At 36.9% G+C, this 14,738-nt stretch overlaps 1 protein-coding gene across 3 annotated transcripts in view; it reads left to right on the top strand.

Moving 5' to 3' along the window:
• Positions 1–5,829, top strand: part of CEP170 (centrosomal protein 170kDa) — an 81,977-nt gene extending 76,148 nt beyond the window's left edge. For all 3 annotated transcript variants that reach the window (XM_009893643.1, XM_009893642.1, XM_009893641.1), the window contains exons 17-19: positions 2,279–2,372; positions 3,744–3,795; positions 5,464–5,829. In XM_009893643.1, the coding sequence (XP_009891945.1) occupies positions 2,279–2,372; positions 3,744–3,795; positions 5,464–5,750 (433 nt within the window). In that variant the 3' untranslated portion in view covers positions 5,751–5,829. The remainder of the gene's footprint in view (positions 1–2,278; positions 2,373–3,743; positions 3,796–5,463) is intronic.
• Positions 5,830–14,738: the final 8,909 nt, after the last annotated feature.

Raw genomic sequence — 14,738 nt, 5'->3', positions numbered from 1 at the left:
GAAAGCATTCATAAATATGTGTTTTCAATATAGAGTGTTGTTAGAAGAAGGACGAGCAAAGGAGATAAAGACCCCCTCTCAAGAGATTAACATGTACTAAATGAAGAATTGAAAAAATGCTGGGAGAAAGAAATAGGCTTCCTAAAATTATAGCAAAAACAAATTGGCCTGTCTGCTTTATAGTGGAAATAATAACATTTTTAAAATTACTGCATTCATTTTTTTCCTCTTTTTTTTTTTTTTCTAAACAAAATGACCTATGAAATGGAAAGCTTTCAAATTGTAAAGGAGAAGTAAGAACATTATCACTAAAAGAGAGTAAGACTGAAATCACCACATATTCAAGCAAAGGCATTAATCACATATATAAAGATAGAAGTATTTTAATATAACATGAGCAAGATGGTAAATGAAAAAAACCAAGCAATGTCACAATAACGTCTATATTTTTCCTACTAGTGCTGTTGACAGATAAATATTTATTTTCTATGTTCCTGCTGATTTCAAGAGTGATACAAATGCTATTAAAGTATGGAAAGTATAGCTGCATAAGATTCTCTGTATACTGAATCCAAATATTTCCAGGAGTTGCCTGATTTTTTTAGTGTAAGATCCTATAAAGGATTTAATTGGCTCTGCTTTTTATTTATTCATTAAACTCATCAGTGTCAGGCAAGTGCTACATTTTCCATTGTAACTGAACTTTCTGGTATCCAGGTTTGCAGTTGTATGGCTTTGCAAGATTTTGCATTCCCTTCCAGAACATGAAAGCAATCTTGTCAGATGTCTGATGATCAGCTTTGTTACAAGAGGATGGCACTACTTGAGGCCATAAAGTGTTTCATGTTTTCTTCACTGTAGTTTTGATTACTTTAAATTTATTTTTTCCTTCCCCCAAAAGGCGTATTGTATGTATTAATGTTTATTCTTTATATGCTTTGTACCTTAATACACTAAAGGCATTTGCAAAAGTGGGGATTTGCCTTGATCTCGTGACATTGTGTAATGAGAGCAGCACTTCCTCTCAGTGAAGCATCTGACAAAAGCATGTTCTGAAGCAGCAGAGAGGGAAGACCTCAAAGACAGAAGAGTTAAAGCAGCTTCTGCATGGGCTGTCTACGGATAGCTATGTACTGATAAGACAGGGTACATGTTTTGAAAACTAGACTTCCTTGACAGGATGATAATAGAGAGTGAGGTTTTTCATAGGGTATAAATAACAAGAAAGATTAAGAGAAATGCAGTACTGAGTCTCCCAGGTTTCTTTCAAATTCGTATGAATTTGAAGGTCTTTGAGATTCAAGGTATCGTGAATTTCCACCTTAAAAATTATTTCCTCGGAGACCTACCTACACTAATAACTTCTTTAAAATGTACTACTTTTCGGTCATGATATTAAATTGGTGGTTTGTTTGCTTAGCAGTTTTACTGCAGCTATTTTTGTACTTTTAACTCTGAAATACCAATTAGAGAAGAAGTGGATTGGGATTCCTGTCATCATGGTATCACTTAAAAAAAACAATTGAATACGCAGACCTTAAATATCTGCATATTCCTTTTTTTTTTTTCAATTGTTCAAATGTAGACAGTTTAAATCGTGTTTATGATATGCCAATGAAAACAAAAGTTATTTATCACCGCAGGGAAGCAAAACATAAAAAAGGGGAATATCACAGTATGCTTTGGGAATTTACTTCTTTACACATAACAGAAGTGATTTCTTTAAACATATAATACAAGTGATAGTTATATTACTAAATCATGTACGTACAATTTATGTGTTGAAACTTTTCATTAAAAACTTCTATGAAATGCATTTTTCTTTTTAATTTCCTGAAGTGTTTTATTTTTCAGTAAATTAATATAAAATACAAATATAAAAGAGTTGCATTTATTTGCCATTTTTAGTCTTTCTCTTATGTTTTGCAGTTGTAAAATGCAGTGTTAAAAGGGAATTCTCTGACTACTGGAAAATAGTTAGATTTTTTAAAAAATATTTCAATGCTGGAGGAAAGGATCAGCTGTGTCTTTTCAACACCAAAACCAATTATTTAGCTACAGAACTGCCATTTTAATGTCAATAATAATGATATTGTTGAAACCCTGTATGCTTCCCTGAAAATTTAAATTGTATGGTTGGATTCCATCATTTGTCAGTGTTTCAGATTTTACTTTTATTCAGTGCTCCCTATGCTGATTTCTCATATTCTGTTATCTAATCTTTCAATTTTAGTTTCGTTTATTTTAAACATATTGTTCTTGAATTTCTTTCTTCTAGAATATTATTTAAGGACAAAGACAGAAATTGGGAAGAAATTGAAAACAAGTTGCGAGCTGAAAGTGAAGTTCCTATTGTGAAAACATCAAGCATGGTATAAATAGTTATCTTTACTGGGCTAGTTATCTTTACTGCGATTGTTTGAGCCTCTTATCTAATTTCTAGGTGATCAGTAGAGGAATGTATTATTTTCAATGATACAAAGGCAAAAATCTTTAAAAGGTTTTATTTAGACACTCAATGTATTTAAAGAATTCTTATCCTGTCCATTCCCAGAATAAGATTAGAGTTTAATGTTTTATATTCTAAATGCCATGAATATGGGGGTTTAAGGCATTCATTAAAAAAGAAAAAGATTATTTGTATATTTCACAGTTCAGCATTTTACAATTTTTTTTTCAATGCTTTAAAGCATCTCACATTGTTTGAAAGTGTATTGGGTTGGTTTATTTTGGCCTATGCAGTGATTTTTCAAGTTTCTGCTCGGTTTTCAGAGCAATATGTTGTTCAAATGCAGCGCTTATTTTTACCACAGAATGTTATTAAAAGTTAACAGAGGACAACTGTAACTGATGTTTGTTTTGTCCTTGGAACATTTATGTCCAGTTCAGATGTGGAATCTGCTTAAAGATAATGACATTGTAAAATCCAAGGTAATCAATCTCTTTGCCACCCACAAAAATCACATTACTTAGTACTGAATGAGTTTATGAAATGGGTTAAATGGGTTTCTGAAATCAGTGCCTTTGAAAATTCTCAGCTTTTGAAGACCAATGATAATTCTTCTCAGCAGCTGGATTAACAGTATTCTTCAGTGTAGGATCCTTCAGTGGTGGGATTTGCATATCGGTCATTTATGACGTGGTCCATTTAATGATCGTTGTACTTCTGAGTGCGTTGCTGTGGCTACGTCTGTGTTAGCAAGTAGCACAGCATAGAGGAGAAAAATCTGTAAGGGAAAAGAGTCCTGAGGACCCAACATCCGTGCGCTGTATAGGTTCTCGTGGGCACAGGGCCGATGGTTGCAGACAAAATCCCGATGCAGTCATCTTACAATTCTGACTCGCATCTGAACAAGGTTATAAATCACCCTGTTCCATTAATACTGGGTGTGCGCTGTAACTTTCCTTTAAAGGTTTGTTGTTACTTTGCCCCATTTCTACAGAACCGTGGTGTCTGCAAGTATGTGCCTGAGAAGAAGTAGCGCAGCAGACGCGTGAGGGACAGAGTGAGGTTTTTTTGACCCCGGCAATCTGCCAGTGCGGAGGAGCTCTTCATTTCTGAGTGGGCCACAGCTGCCCAGCCTCAAGCACTGCCTCCCTGGACCTAGGGTGGACATGGCTGGGCCCCACCAGCGAGGGTGTTCTCTGTGCCAGGAGGGACAATCTGAATAGCATATTGTTTAGTACTGATAGGTAGTTTGAGTCTTTCTTTCCTTAATGAAACTTGTTTGTTTCTTTCCTAGGAAATATCGTCAATATTACAGGAATTGAAACGAGTTGAGAAACAGCTGCAAGGTACAAATATTTTTCACTTTTCTCTTTCATTGTTGCTTGCTTTAGATTTTTTTTGTTCTGTATCTACACATATATATTTATATCATGAAACAACATTATCACATTTTATTAAAATATATTCATAGTATCAGTTACATATATTAATATCATATAACTGCTGGCATATTTGGTAAAGAAACATCACTGAATTATTTTAAAACAGAAGGGTGATAATGGCTTTATATACGGGGGAGAAAAGGCTCAACTAAAAATGAAATAGTCCAGAGAATCCCAAAGGAATCATTTGTGAAATTTTCTTAATAGAAATCTTTTTTATGGGTAAATATTAAAGAGTAGGTGATAGAGAATCCTGAGATTAGGCTTTATAAAATAGTCTTTGCATATCAGTAATACCCTCATGTGTAGCACAGTTCAGTATAAGGAGTGTGCTAGATAATCAAAATTATCTGATACAATAAAATGAAAATTTAGGATTAGCTCTTGACATCTTCCCTTCACACCACTAAATCCACTCTTTGTAATTGTGGAGCCTACAGACTACAAAACAGAAAAATTACTTTGCTTTTCATATCCAATGACTTCTCAATGTATAAAATGGAAAGAAGTATGTTGTGCTTATGAAGTCTGCTATTTTGACATATATTCTGTTTATCAAAATCGACCTAAAAACTGAGTATCTTCAAAAGAAGTTGCAGTCTTATTTGTGTATTGTTTATACTTAGTTTATTGTTTAGTTTGGAGTGGTCAAATAGATTAGTGGTCCATGCTTATCACTTATAAACATTACTGTATTTGATGTAAATTTCTTATATTTGTTATTTTTAGTATTCAGATTTAATCCTACAATAAAACATGTTTTAAGAAAGAGCGTTTCAGGAGGAGTCATTAGTGACCTTTAGAGGCAAATTAGTATTTGTTTCATGCTCAACTTTAATTAAAAAATGTTAATTTATTACAAATTATATTGAGTTTAGAGAAAATAACAAAGAAATAAGGCCCAGAGAAAAACACCAAATCATTTTCTTGTGCATGCAGCGGTGTTTGAATAGATGTTAGTACGGTTTTGGAAATAAAAAAGAGAAAGGTTCTGTTAAATGTGACAAATATGTTAATACTACAATAAAATGAAATTGTACTAGGTGCTTCAGTTTGCCCTCACTATGTGGAGGGAGAGGGACAATAAGTCCATTGTTTATGCATTAAAAAGGATAAATGATTGCTCTTTCACACAAATTTAATTTAACTGTGGAATTAGCAGGTATGGATATTGGGGGCAGGGTGGGGTGGAATGAAGCGTAGGATAATGGTAATGTTAGAGAAAAAGCCCCCTAAGCAGGACGAAAAATCCCATCTTTCAGTCCCTATAAGCTAGTCATAGACAGTCTGTCATCTCTTTCCTGTCCACACATCAGGCAGTGTTTAGTTTGTGCAGTTTCATTTCATCAAAAGTTTTAATATATGTAAATGCTTTTAAATATATGTATCAGCTACATATATGTTGGATACACCGCTCCTTTGTAGTGGGCAACACACATAAAAGCTCATGTCTGTGATCATAAAAATAAAAGTGTTTAAACATGATTTTGTTGGGGTTTTTTTTATGATAACAGAAAACCGTATTTTTCATTGTTTCTTCCCTATCCCTTTCATCTTTTCTTGATTGCTTAGCAATTAATGCTATGATCGACCCCGATGGTACCCTGGATGCTCTGAGCAACTTGGGATTCGTCAGCCCCATCTTACCAGCTCAGCCGAAGCCGAAACCCAGTCCCGTTTCCCAAAGTACCCGCCCTCAAGTGCAGCCAAACTGCCAGCCCGAAGCTCGGGCTCTTCGACCCGCCGCTGTCCCTGTTGCACCTGAATTTGAGAATGCTGAATCCGAGTCGGACTTCAGCATACATTTCAATAGGTTTAACCCAGATGGGGAAGAGGAAGATGCCACACTGCGTGAGTGACATCTCAGTGTTGATACAAAAACCTTTCATGTGGAATGTTTAGGAATAAAGGAAAAATTATAATATTGGTTTTATAATTTAAAACAAAAAAAAAAAGGCTTGGTCAAACAGCAGTTGTTTTATTAAACCAGTTTTCTTTAACTGTGATGCTTTGATTGTCACACAAATCCTTTTCAAATCATAAAGATATGCATAGATACCAGTGTAGGAAAGCAGATTGTGGCAGGTTTGCCCTTTGTGGTTGTGTGCTTTGCAAAAGAATTATTATATCAGCAGTTTCCCCTTAATAGATTTATTTCTTTTTAAAAGCCATGCAAGCAGTCTAACATTTAATGTTACTAAAACCCCAAATCTCTTTGCCAAGCTGCTCTAAAGAATGGACTTCCTCCAGTAAAGTTTGTACAGAACTGTTGAACAGTTACATTTGATTCTGAATTAGATGATTTATATATGAAACATTATCTTTGACTATAACGACACATTACTGCAAAAGGTAAGACAGATTTCAGAAAGCATTCGTTCTTGTGTACTGAAAATCTCAAACAGTTCTGTGATTTATATAACCTTGTTGCTGCGTAAATTGTCTTGGGGTTTACAAAGTTCACATATTATGTTTGCACTAAGATTTGCTGGGAGTGATAGGTGAACATATCGATACCATTGAACAGCAAGCAGTGTTTTGGTGTACATAGAAAACTGATAATACTGTACATGTATTATCATTGCAGTGTTTTAATCCACTTTCTGAAAGGACTATTTGGCACTTTTTGATCTTCTTCAAATGTCTTTTTGATGTTAATGAAAGTACAAGTATTTCATATTTCATTTCTGTCCAAATGTTTGTTGAAACTAGGAAACAAATTTAAACATACAGTAACGTGGGACATTTTAAGGCATATTGAGGCAAATGGGCTCTCACCAATTCAAATGCAACGTACGCTTACGGAAGAAATTACTGTTCCTCGGAATGATCATGAGATGTAAAATTTTCTTTAGGGGACTTGGAAATAGAGTTGTCATAATTTGCTTGATCGATAGATGCACTCCCGAGCAAATTATTTTATTTGCTTCTGTATGTTTTCCTGTAGTCTTGCTAGTAAAACTGTCTCTGTCTTACATATTTAAAAGGATTCTGGAAGACGACTGCTAACATAGACATTTTGCTTATACAACTGAAAAGCAAGTCTATTTAAAGTTTCCTATATAAGCCTATTTTCCTTATAAGTTGTCCCAGTAACTTAACATTTGGAAATAATAATAAAAATAAAAGTAAATTACTTTGTATTTCCAGAACACTGTACTTTGGAGGAATGTTATTTCTGTTAAATGTAACTAATAGACTGGAATTTTCCTATGTTTGCATCAGTCTCTATATATTAAGGTTGAAGATACAGTTTTGCAGCTTTTATGAAATGGTCTTTAATATTTCAGCAATAATCCTATATGACATTTGTTTAAAAAAACTACTTTCTGTACACTTTTAAATTGTACAGGCTTTCAGAAGTCAGTAAAAGTTGGACCAGTTAATAAAAATGCAAAAACTTTTTTTGTAGAGATGTAAAAACAAAACCACTAATCTGTTGTATAATGGATTTCATATTTTCTTTAAAAAAATTAAAAGCAAACAGCCTTCATGTATGACTCAATATGCTCTACTCCAGCTAACTGTGGAAGCCTGAACTACACTAGTTTACAGAGGCTCGAAGAAAAGTTTTAGAAGGTGCAGAAGGGCAAAAATAAATTGAAAATAGAGCTAGGCATCGAAAACAGAGTGTACCAAACCATCACCATAATTCCTTGTTTTGTTTAATGCTTGGGAACATAATTTTTCCGCAGACCGGAGTGGAAAGTAGGAAATGGCTCGGAAGGATTAAAGGTGCAGGCTCTTCATGCGAGATTCTGTTTGTGTTCTTTCAGGCGTTTATACTTTTACGTTCTGTAATAAGCATTTTGCATTACTATGTTCTTATTTTGTATGAACATGTTCTCCTTATTTATTTTTGTTACATTTATGTATGTTATTTTGTTATATGCATTTACAACTCCATTTTTAAATAAAGTGTTTCTGGAACTTTACAAATGTGTGAATATGTAATTGAGAGATGGGAAGCTCACGCAGTCTTCCTGCAATCTAACGAACCTTTACTGAAATAGGAAATGACATTTTTTCATAAACGTCTTTTCTCTGGAAAAAGTTATATTGTTGCCACTGCTGCATCATTTATTCTGTGCTGACAGTATTGGCTCACTTTCCCTTACTTGGGTTCATTTCCACACTTGAATTGATTTTTGTGTGCAAAGCTAGAGGCAAAAATAATCCAGTATGCCAGTCACCAGATAGCGACTGTATTTCCCTTTGTAGAAGGAAAGTAAAGGAGTTTTAATGCACCTGCCAGGAGCAACAGTAGATGCTTTTCAGGCTGCTTTCCTTCTGCTTCACATATTGGAAAACTTTATTGGACATTCTGATTTGACTCCAGACTGGTGACTTTCTTCTTCTGTCCCAGCTTCGACTCCATACGTACTTTCCTGCAAGACACTAAAATTCCTCTTCTGTAGCTAGCTTCATGCAAGAACAAAACTGTGAGTTTAGTATAAAGCTCCAAGAATTCCTTCCCAGCTTACACGTTTCAGTGTTGCGGAGCTTTGCTGGGACTTGGCAGCAGCCAGCTCTGATCTTGCTTCTGTGCACCTGTTTTTCCTTTGTATCCACAGTCTGATGATGCATTAAGACTGCACTAATGGCACATAGTAAGACTCAATAGCTCTCGGCTCTAGAAGGGCAGGAGATATCTACTGATGTTCAGAGATGCCAGTTTGGTACGGTCAAAGACATGAAAAAGGTAGAAGGGCTTTCCAGGTACTCAGGGCTTGTCCATATTCCCCAGCTTCATCGGCTGCTGTTGTTTCCTCACTTGTTGCCAGTATCCCTCTGTCTTTGCAGAAGTAAGGGAAGTGCACTTCTGGGTTAATATTCTCATGCACAGAACCCAATTCTGTAAGCAATAGTGTAGCACTCTGTTATTTCTTGCCACGTAATGTTTTCATCTGTCTGCTGTACTTTGAGCCAAGGTTATGCAAAGATGTTTTTCAGAAGTACTTAGGAAATCTAGCAAGGTTGCATCGGTCCCCTGCTTCTTTTTGATATCAGCAAGTGGGGCTGACGTGCAGGGACACAGAGAAAGCTGAATTCAAGCCTTTTCTGATCAGGCCTGTTGGTTCCTCCCTTAGCTACATGCACGGTTCTAATTAGTCACCCAGCAAATACTTCTAATGACACATCTAGTTGTAGCATACAAAAATAAAGAGTATAATTTGTGTGCCTGACCTGACAACAGCAAGAAGGTGTTTCACTACACCTTTGGTACGTTATACCAAAAGCAATTGGTACTTCAGTCTCCGAAGAGAATGCTGCTTCGTACCAAAACCTGAATTTTAGTCTATGCCCATTGGAAGGCCTTTGTAATTTTAACTGGAAAGATTTCAAGCATAGAAAAGATCTACAATTACTGCTTTGACATGCAGCCATGAAAAGAAATGATATGCAGGAATGTGTGAAGCATTCTGTGAAATAGCGTGTACAGCAAAAGGAGGCCACTCGCTACATGCCAAGGAGATTTTATACCACCAAGTCTTTTGTATCTGAACAGAATTACAAGGAAGAACCGTAGCCGTTCACCATCCGAGTTGCTTAGCTTCATCTTGATGAATAATCAGATTTTTAAAAGCATAAGAATGTAATCTTTGACTTGAAGTAGAGCACACCTGTAAATGCTGATAAGGTCGCAGTCCTGGTGCTACAATAAATACATCCAACAATATCAGTATCGGCAATATTGCCCAGGGATGGTTGCGTGATGCTAAAGAACAGCATTTCCAGCTGCGCTAGCTCAGTAATCTTGTAAAAACAATTCTTGTTTTTAACTTGGTAAGCCTTAACGCAGTGCTGTTCCTGCAAGTGACAGCCAACAGAGAAGGGGTTAGGGAGCAAGGCAGTTCCTTTTCAGATTCTTTTCTCACTATTCACATATTTCTGGAGAAAAAGATGTAGTTAGCAAACAAATGGGAGTATGCAGCTCTGGAAGTACTTTAAAGCAGGAGAAGGTAACTGGAAGCCTGCTGACCAAGATCTTGATCTTTACCTTCTCCAACAAGACCACAGTTAATAGTGAAAAAATAAATGCAGTGTTCACTTTGTCTTGCTGACAACTTCACAAGCAGTTACTATGTTGTGAGACATTAATATTCTTACCTCACATCTGAGGAGAACTCTTAAAATGACAGAATATTACAAAATGCCCTCTTTGGGGAGTCTGTATTAAAATAGGAATTTGTAGTTATTGAATATCCTCATGGGAACACAGGGTAACATTTTCAAGTTGTACTTGCAAAAATTACTCAAACACTAGGGCCTTAGGGGTGGAGTGAGGGGACAGAGATTTGTTCATTTCAAGCATAAACCCTACATTTTCACTTACCAGTTAATGTCTCTGCTTGCTAAGATCTGCTACTGTAGTCCATCAGTTCCTTAGGGCTGGCTAGCATTTTTAGACCCGCTTTAAAAATTAATACACGTTTATAATTTATAAGGCTTTCTGCTCCTATGGAGTAGCTAAAAGCATTATCAGGACTCAGAGGTCTTTGTATTATATTGAAAAATAACAGTTTAGCAGCAGCATGACTTATTTTTCAAGCAAACTGGAGTCTTTCTTAACAGAAAAAGCTGAATTAATAATAAGCATTTTAAAAAATATGCAACATGAGGTTTCTAAGTTCCATACGTCTATTCATGCACACTTGGACCTGTATGAAGGACACAAAGAACAAGGATTATATATAGAATTCTGAAAAATTAATGGGTGACTTTACTTTTCATTCACAGGATCCCATCTGAGGTAATGTTATTTCTAAGTTAAGAAAAATTTATTGAGGAAGCAAAACTGACGGAGATGTGAGTTGTGGTTCAGGTTATCAGTGATTTTGTTGAGAGATGACTGCAGATAACGCAGGAGTTTTTAGAAGTATTAAGAAATTAAACGCTTTAGTAAAGTTATTGGAGAAAATGACATAAATGGTATTTCCCAGTGTGACAACTGATTAATAAACGAGCAGGCAAAATACCGTCTTCTCAACAGACATTATTGGATTAGGAGAATCAATGAATTGCAAAAGGCTAAGCAAACTTTTGTAAAAACTCTACAAAGAAATCAAATGGCAGATGAACAGAAGGCATGGGGGTGGGGAGGGAATACTGAGTCCCGGGCCAGGGCAGTACGTGTTGCTGAGCGGTGCAGCTAATACGAGGCAGTTTTAGTGCACAGGAGAGCTGGGAGGTGCAGATGGCACGTAAGAATTTGGCCACCAGAATGGCGCTTTCAGAGCCGTCAGAACCTGTGCAGGGATGGACACTTACTACTCCAAGATGTACCTCAGGTGCAAGAGAGACTGCAGCCTCCCTGCTCCTTGGCAGAGGGTGGCAGCTGGAAATACTTAGGAGTTATTACGTGTGTTAGTAATCACATCATTTTTCACTCTGCAGAAGAGCTGGAGTTTCTCAAATGAACTCTCTGAAACAATAGAAGGTTCTTTCCATACAGTGGAATAAGAAAACTCAAACAAATTCATGTCCTTCAGTGCAGTTTATTTTATGTTGTTCTCCTAAAATTATTTTTGCACTTCACAGATGAAATTTATTTAACTGACTAAAGATGCAGCTGTATAATATTGTAATCTTAGTACCTGCACACTTGGGAACTCAAGTGCTAGCAAAAATTTGCCACACAACCCTATTCATTCTTTCTTTGTTTCGCAACATGCAAGGATGGATGCAAACCAAGCTCCTCATGTCATTGCTGCTGTCAGTACAATGGATGGCTGATAAAATGGGCATTTACAAAAACCAACTGTTTTTCATGCAACTTATGCAATGTTCTTAACACCTAACTTAGAAGCTGCTTTCTTCCCATTGCAAATCTGAGGTTCAAATGTTGCTTCGGTCATTTCGTGAGTTGTTTTTCTAAATGTACAACCTCCTCAAAGATAGCTGCTCTCCAACACCTTTGCACGTTTAAAAATGGTGGGTTTTCCTGAAAAGCACATCTGGGGCTTCACTGAAGTTATTATTCCGAGGGCAGCAGAAGTTCAAACACAAGTCTGAAAATAGTGGCTTATGTCAGTGCTGACATTAGCAGCCGGGATACTGAAGTTAGGAGGTGCTACATTTCAGTCTCCATGAGCAGGGTTTGGTGTAAGCAGCATTTGCCGCTTGGAGTTTTTGAGAATGTGTTTTTAGGTTTCCAAGCTGCTTGAGTATCTAAATTTCTAACTTTGGCCAATTTAAGCATTTTTCAAAGTTCAAAGTGACATTAACATGGAAAGCCATAGTTTCCTTTTTAATGATGAAGTGATTTTATTTGGAAAATATGTGGATTTTATGCAACTGGGAGAAAAGTGTTCAATAAAATCATGCATTTGTCCCCTAATGCTCCAGCACTTGACTGCAAGTTAAGCAGAGCTGGGCTCCGTGAAGTCAATGGGAAGGTTTGTGTAACTGTTCATGTACCTGCATAACTGAGCGCAAAACCAGATCATTACATATTGGGGTTTGCTCGGATGCAGTTTCGTAAAATTCAGGTAAGCTGCGCCACCCCCCCCCCCCAGCACAGTTATTTTTTAAGGCATTTTTAAATGAGTTGATTATAAGCTTTAACCTGATGTTGCAAAAAGAATGATTTTAAAATTGGTAGGAAGAAATGCATCCTGGCTGACATCAATGGTATCTTTTAATTGATATTTAAATTCCCGCAGATGAGGAAACATGCTGGAACTTGTCTTACTGCTTAAAATGCAGTGAGCCAAAAAATGGAAAGCACAAGATAGTAGGGAAAAAAAAAATCTATAAAGCAATAGGTATGATTAAAAAGCATAGCTGAAGGAAATTTCTAATTAAGGATTTTCTCCAGGGAGACACAGTGAAAAGCTTGAGGCTAAATGAGCTTTGGAGAATCACTGCAGATCAATGAACCAATCTTGCCACTTTCTGGAGCCTCCCGGACTGCAGCACTGAGGACTGGCCCGGATAATTTTACAAACGTCAATATTGCTTGTAGGCTTGCACTGCAGCATTAAGGCCAAAGAAACGGTTACAAGATTTTACTCTCCAGTGGCGCTTTCCTTCTGATATCTTTCAAGCACTTCAGAAACATTTATCCCATTATGAAATTTCTATGAGGATATAGCTTCATCCTGGTCTTACAGATGGGAAAATAGGCTAAGAAAACTCTTATTATATTTGCTGTTTAGGAAGTGCTGAGGCAAGGCTTTTCCACGGCTGAAATCTCAGTAAGTGACAACATACATCCTGATGGTAGTAATAATGCACCATTTGATCTGACAGTGCTCATTTTTTAATATCGAAGTTATCCCTGACTCCAGAGTGGATTTGTCAGAGCCAATGACCTGTGTCTTTCCAGCCAGACCAATTTTATTCACTTCTTCTCTTTCCCCTGTCTGGGTTTCTAACAGTGTTCCTTGCTGGCGTATTTGGAGCCGCTGAGCTGTAGGTATCTCTCCCAGCAAGCTGCATCAACTGTCTGGTCGCAGCAGCCTCCCCAGCAGTCGGTCGGAACAGGAGGCTAACTTGGCATTTTGGAATAGTTTCTTCTTTCTGTTAAATGTGGAGTTGTCACACGTAATCCTTAGTGCTGTGCATATCTCAACATTTTCACAGGTCTCCTGAAAATTTATTTTTCAGGTTTATCCCTATTTCCGTCCTTTAGACAACGCTGAATGCAGTGATGTGTATCAGTTTTATTTGAATTAATGTGGCCTGCCTGTGCTTGAAGTGTTCTAATTCTCCATGCAAATTATCTTAATTTATGCGCATATATTTAAAAGTGTCCAGTTTTTTTTATCTTCAGATTTAACGGACTAACAGAGATCATATCAATAGAAGTTTTCAGCCACCAATACCTGGGGCTTTAGATTTGCTGCCAGTTTTCCAGCGCTGCAGAAGCACTGATGTAGCCATTTATTTTAGTTTTCTAATGTAAGGATTCCAATTCTAAACATATGCAGAAGCCAAGAGTGAAAGGCACCTAAGCAACTGTAATTTGTTCAATTGTCCAAAAATGTCCAGGAATATATGAAAGATGATATTTTGTACCTCCACATAGTTAGTCAGAAAACAGTTTCCCCGTAGGACAGTACGCAGCTGTAGACCCCAGGTGTTTCTGGAGGGTTTGGAGAAAGGCTCTGGTCTAGAGCCTCACTTACTGATTGTGTGTGTTTTGTTCATGGATGTTAAATGTCCACAGGATCGTGATACCAAAAAAATAATATTGGTAGGTAGGGTATATAAAGTTCAGAAATGACCTAAAGCCATTCACCTGCCTGTCGACTTTTGAGGAAAAAAGAAAAATACGGTGATATACCTTGTTGAGCATATGATTGCAACTAGAAGAAAAAAAAATAAATCTGAAGCTTCTAAAATTTTCTGGTTAAGGTGCCATTTAACCAAGAATTCAAATGTTAAAGTTGTTATCTTGAGAAAGGCCACATGACCCACTAAATCTGCCTTCCTTTGAAAAAATGATCAAATTTCCCAATTTCTTCATCATGGCTACCACTGAATTGTACAAAGTTAATGACAAACCAGAAGGGATTGTGGATCAAGCTTTCATCTGGGGTCCAGAAGGACAGAGCTAAGTGTACAATCCCATGTTCTCTACAAGGTTTTTTTTGGCATCGCTGTCAAAGGACAAACCAGAGGCAGGAGAGACAGTGATCATTTTCAGACAGTCAAGTTGTCCCTGGCCCCTCCTGGCTCTGACTCTCCCGTTTCTCTCCTGTAAGGCAATTTTACCAAGGAAAATACTAGATTTGTCTCACTGATTTTCTCTCTGATAGAAACCAGTGTGCTGAAATCCGATGGGTGGATAATAAAGACAAAGCAGTGCTGCTATTCGGAGCAGCAGAGCTTCTAAGGGA

The sequence above is a fragment of the Charadrius vociferus genome, unplaced genomic scaffold (genome assembly GCF_000708025.1).
Source record: "Charadrius vociferus isolate BGI_N301 unplaced genomic scaffold, ASM70802v2 scaffold309, whole genome shotgun sequence".
In the NCBI taxonomy this organism is placed as follows: domain Eukaryota; kingdom Metazoa; phylum Chordata; class Aves; order Charadriiformes; family Charadriidae; genus Charadrius; species Charadrius vociferus.
The sequence above is the reverse complement of the archived record's forward strand: the minus strand, read 5'-3'. Positions and strand labels throughout refer to the sequence as shown.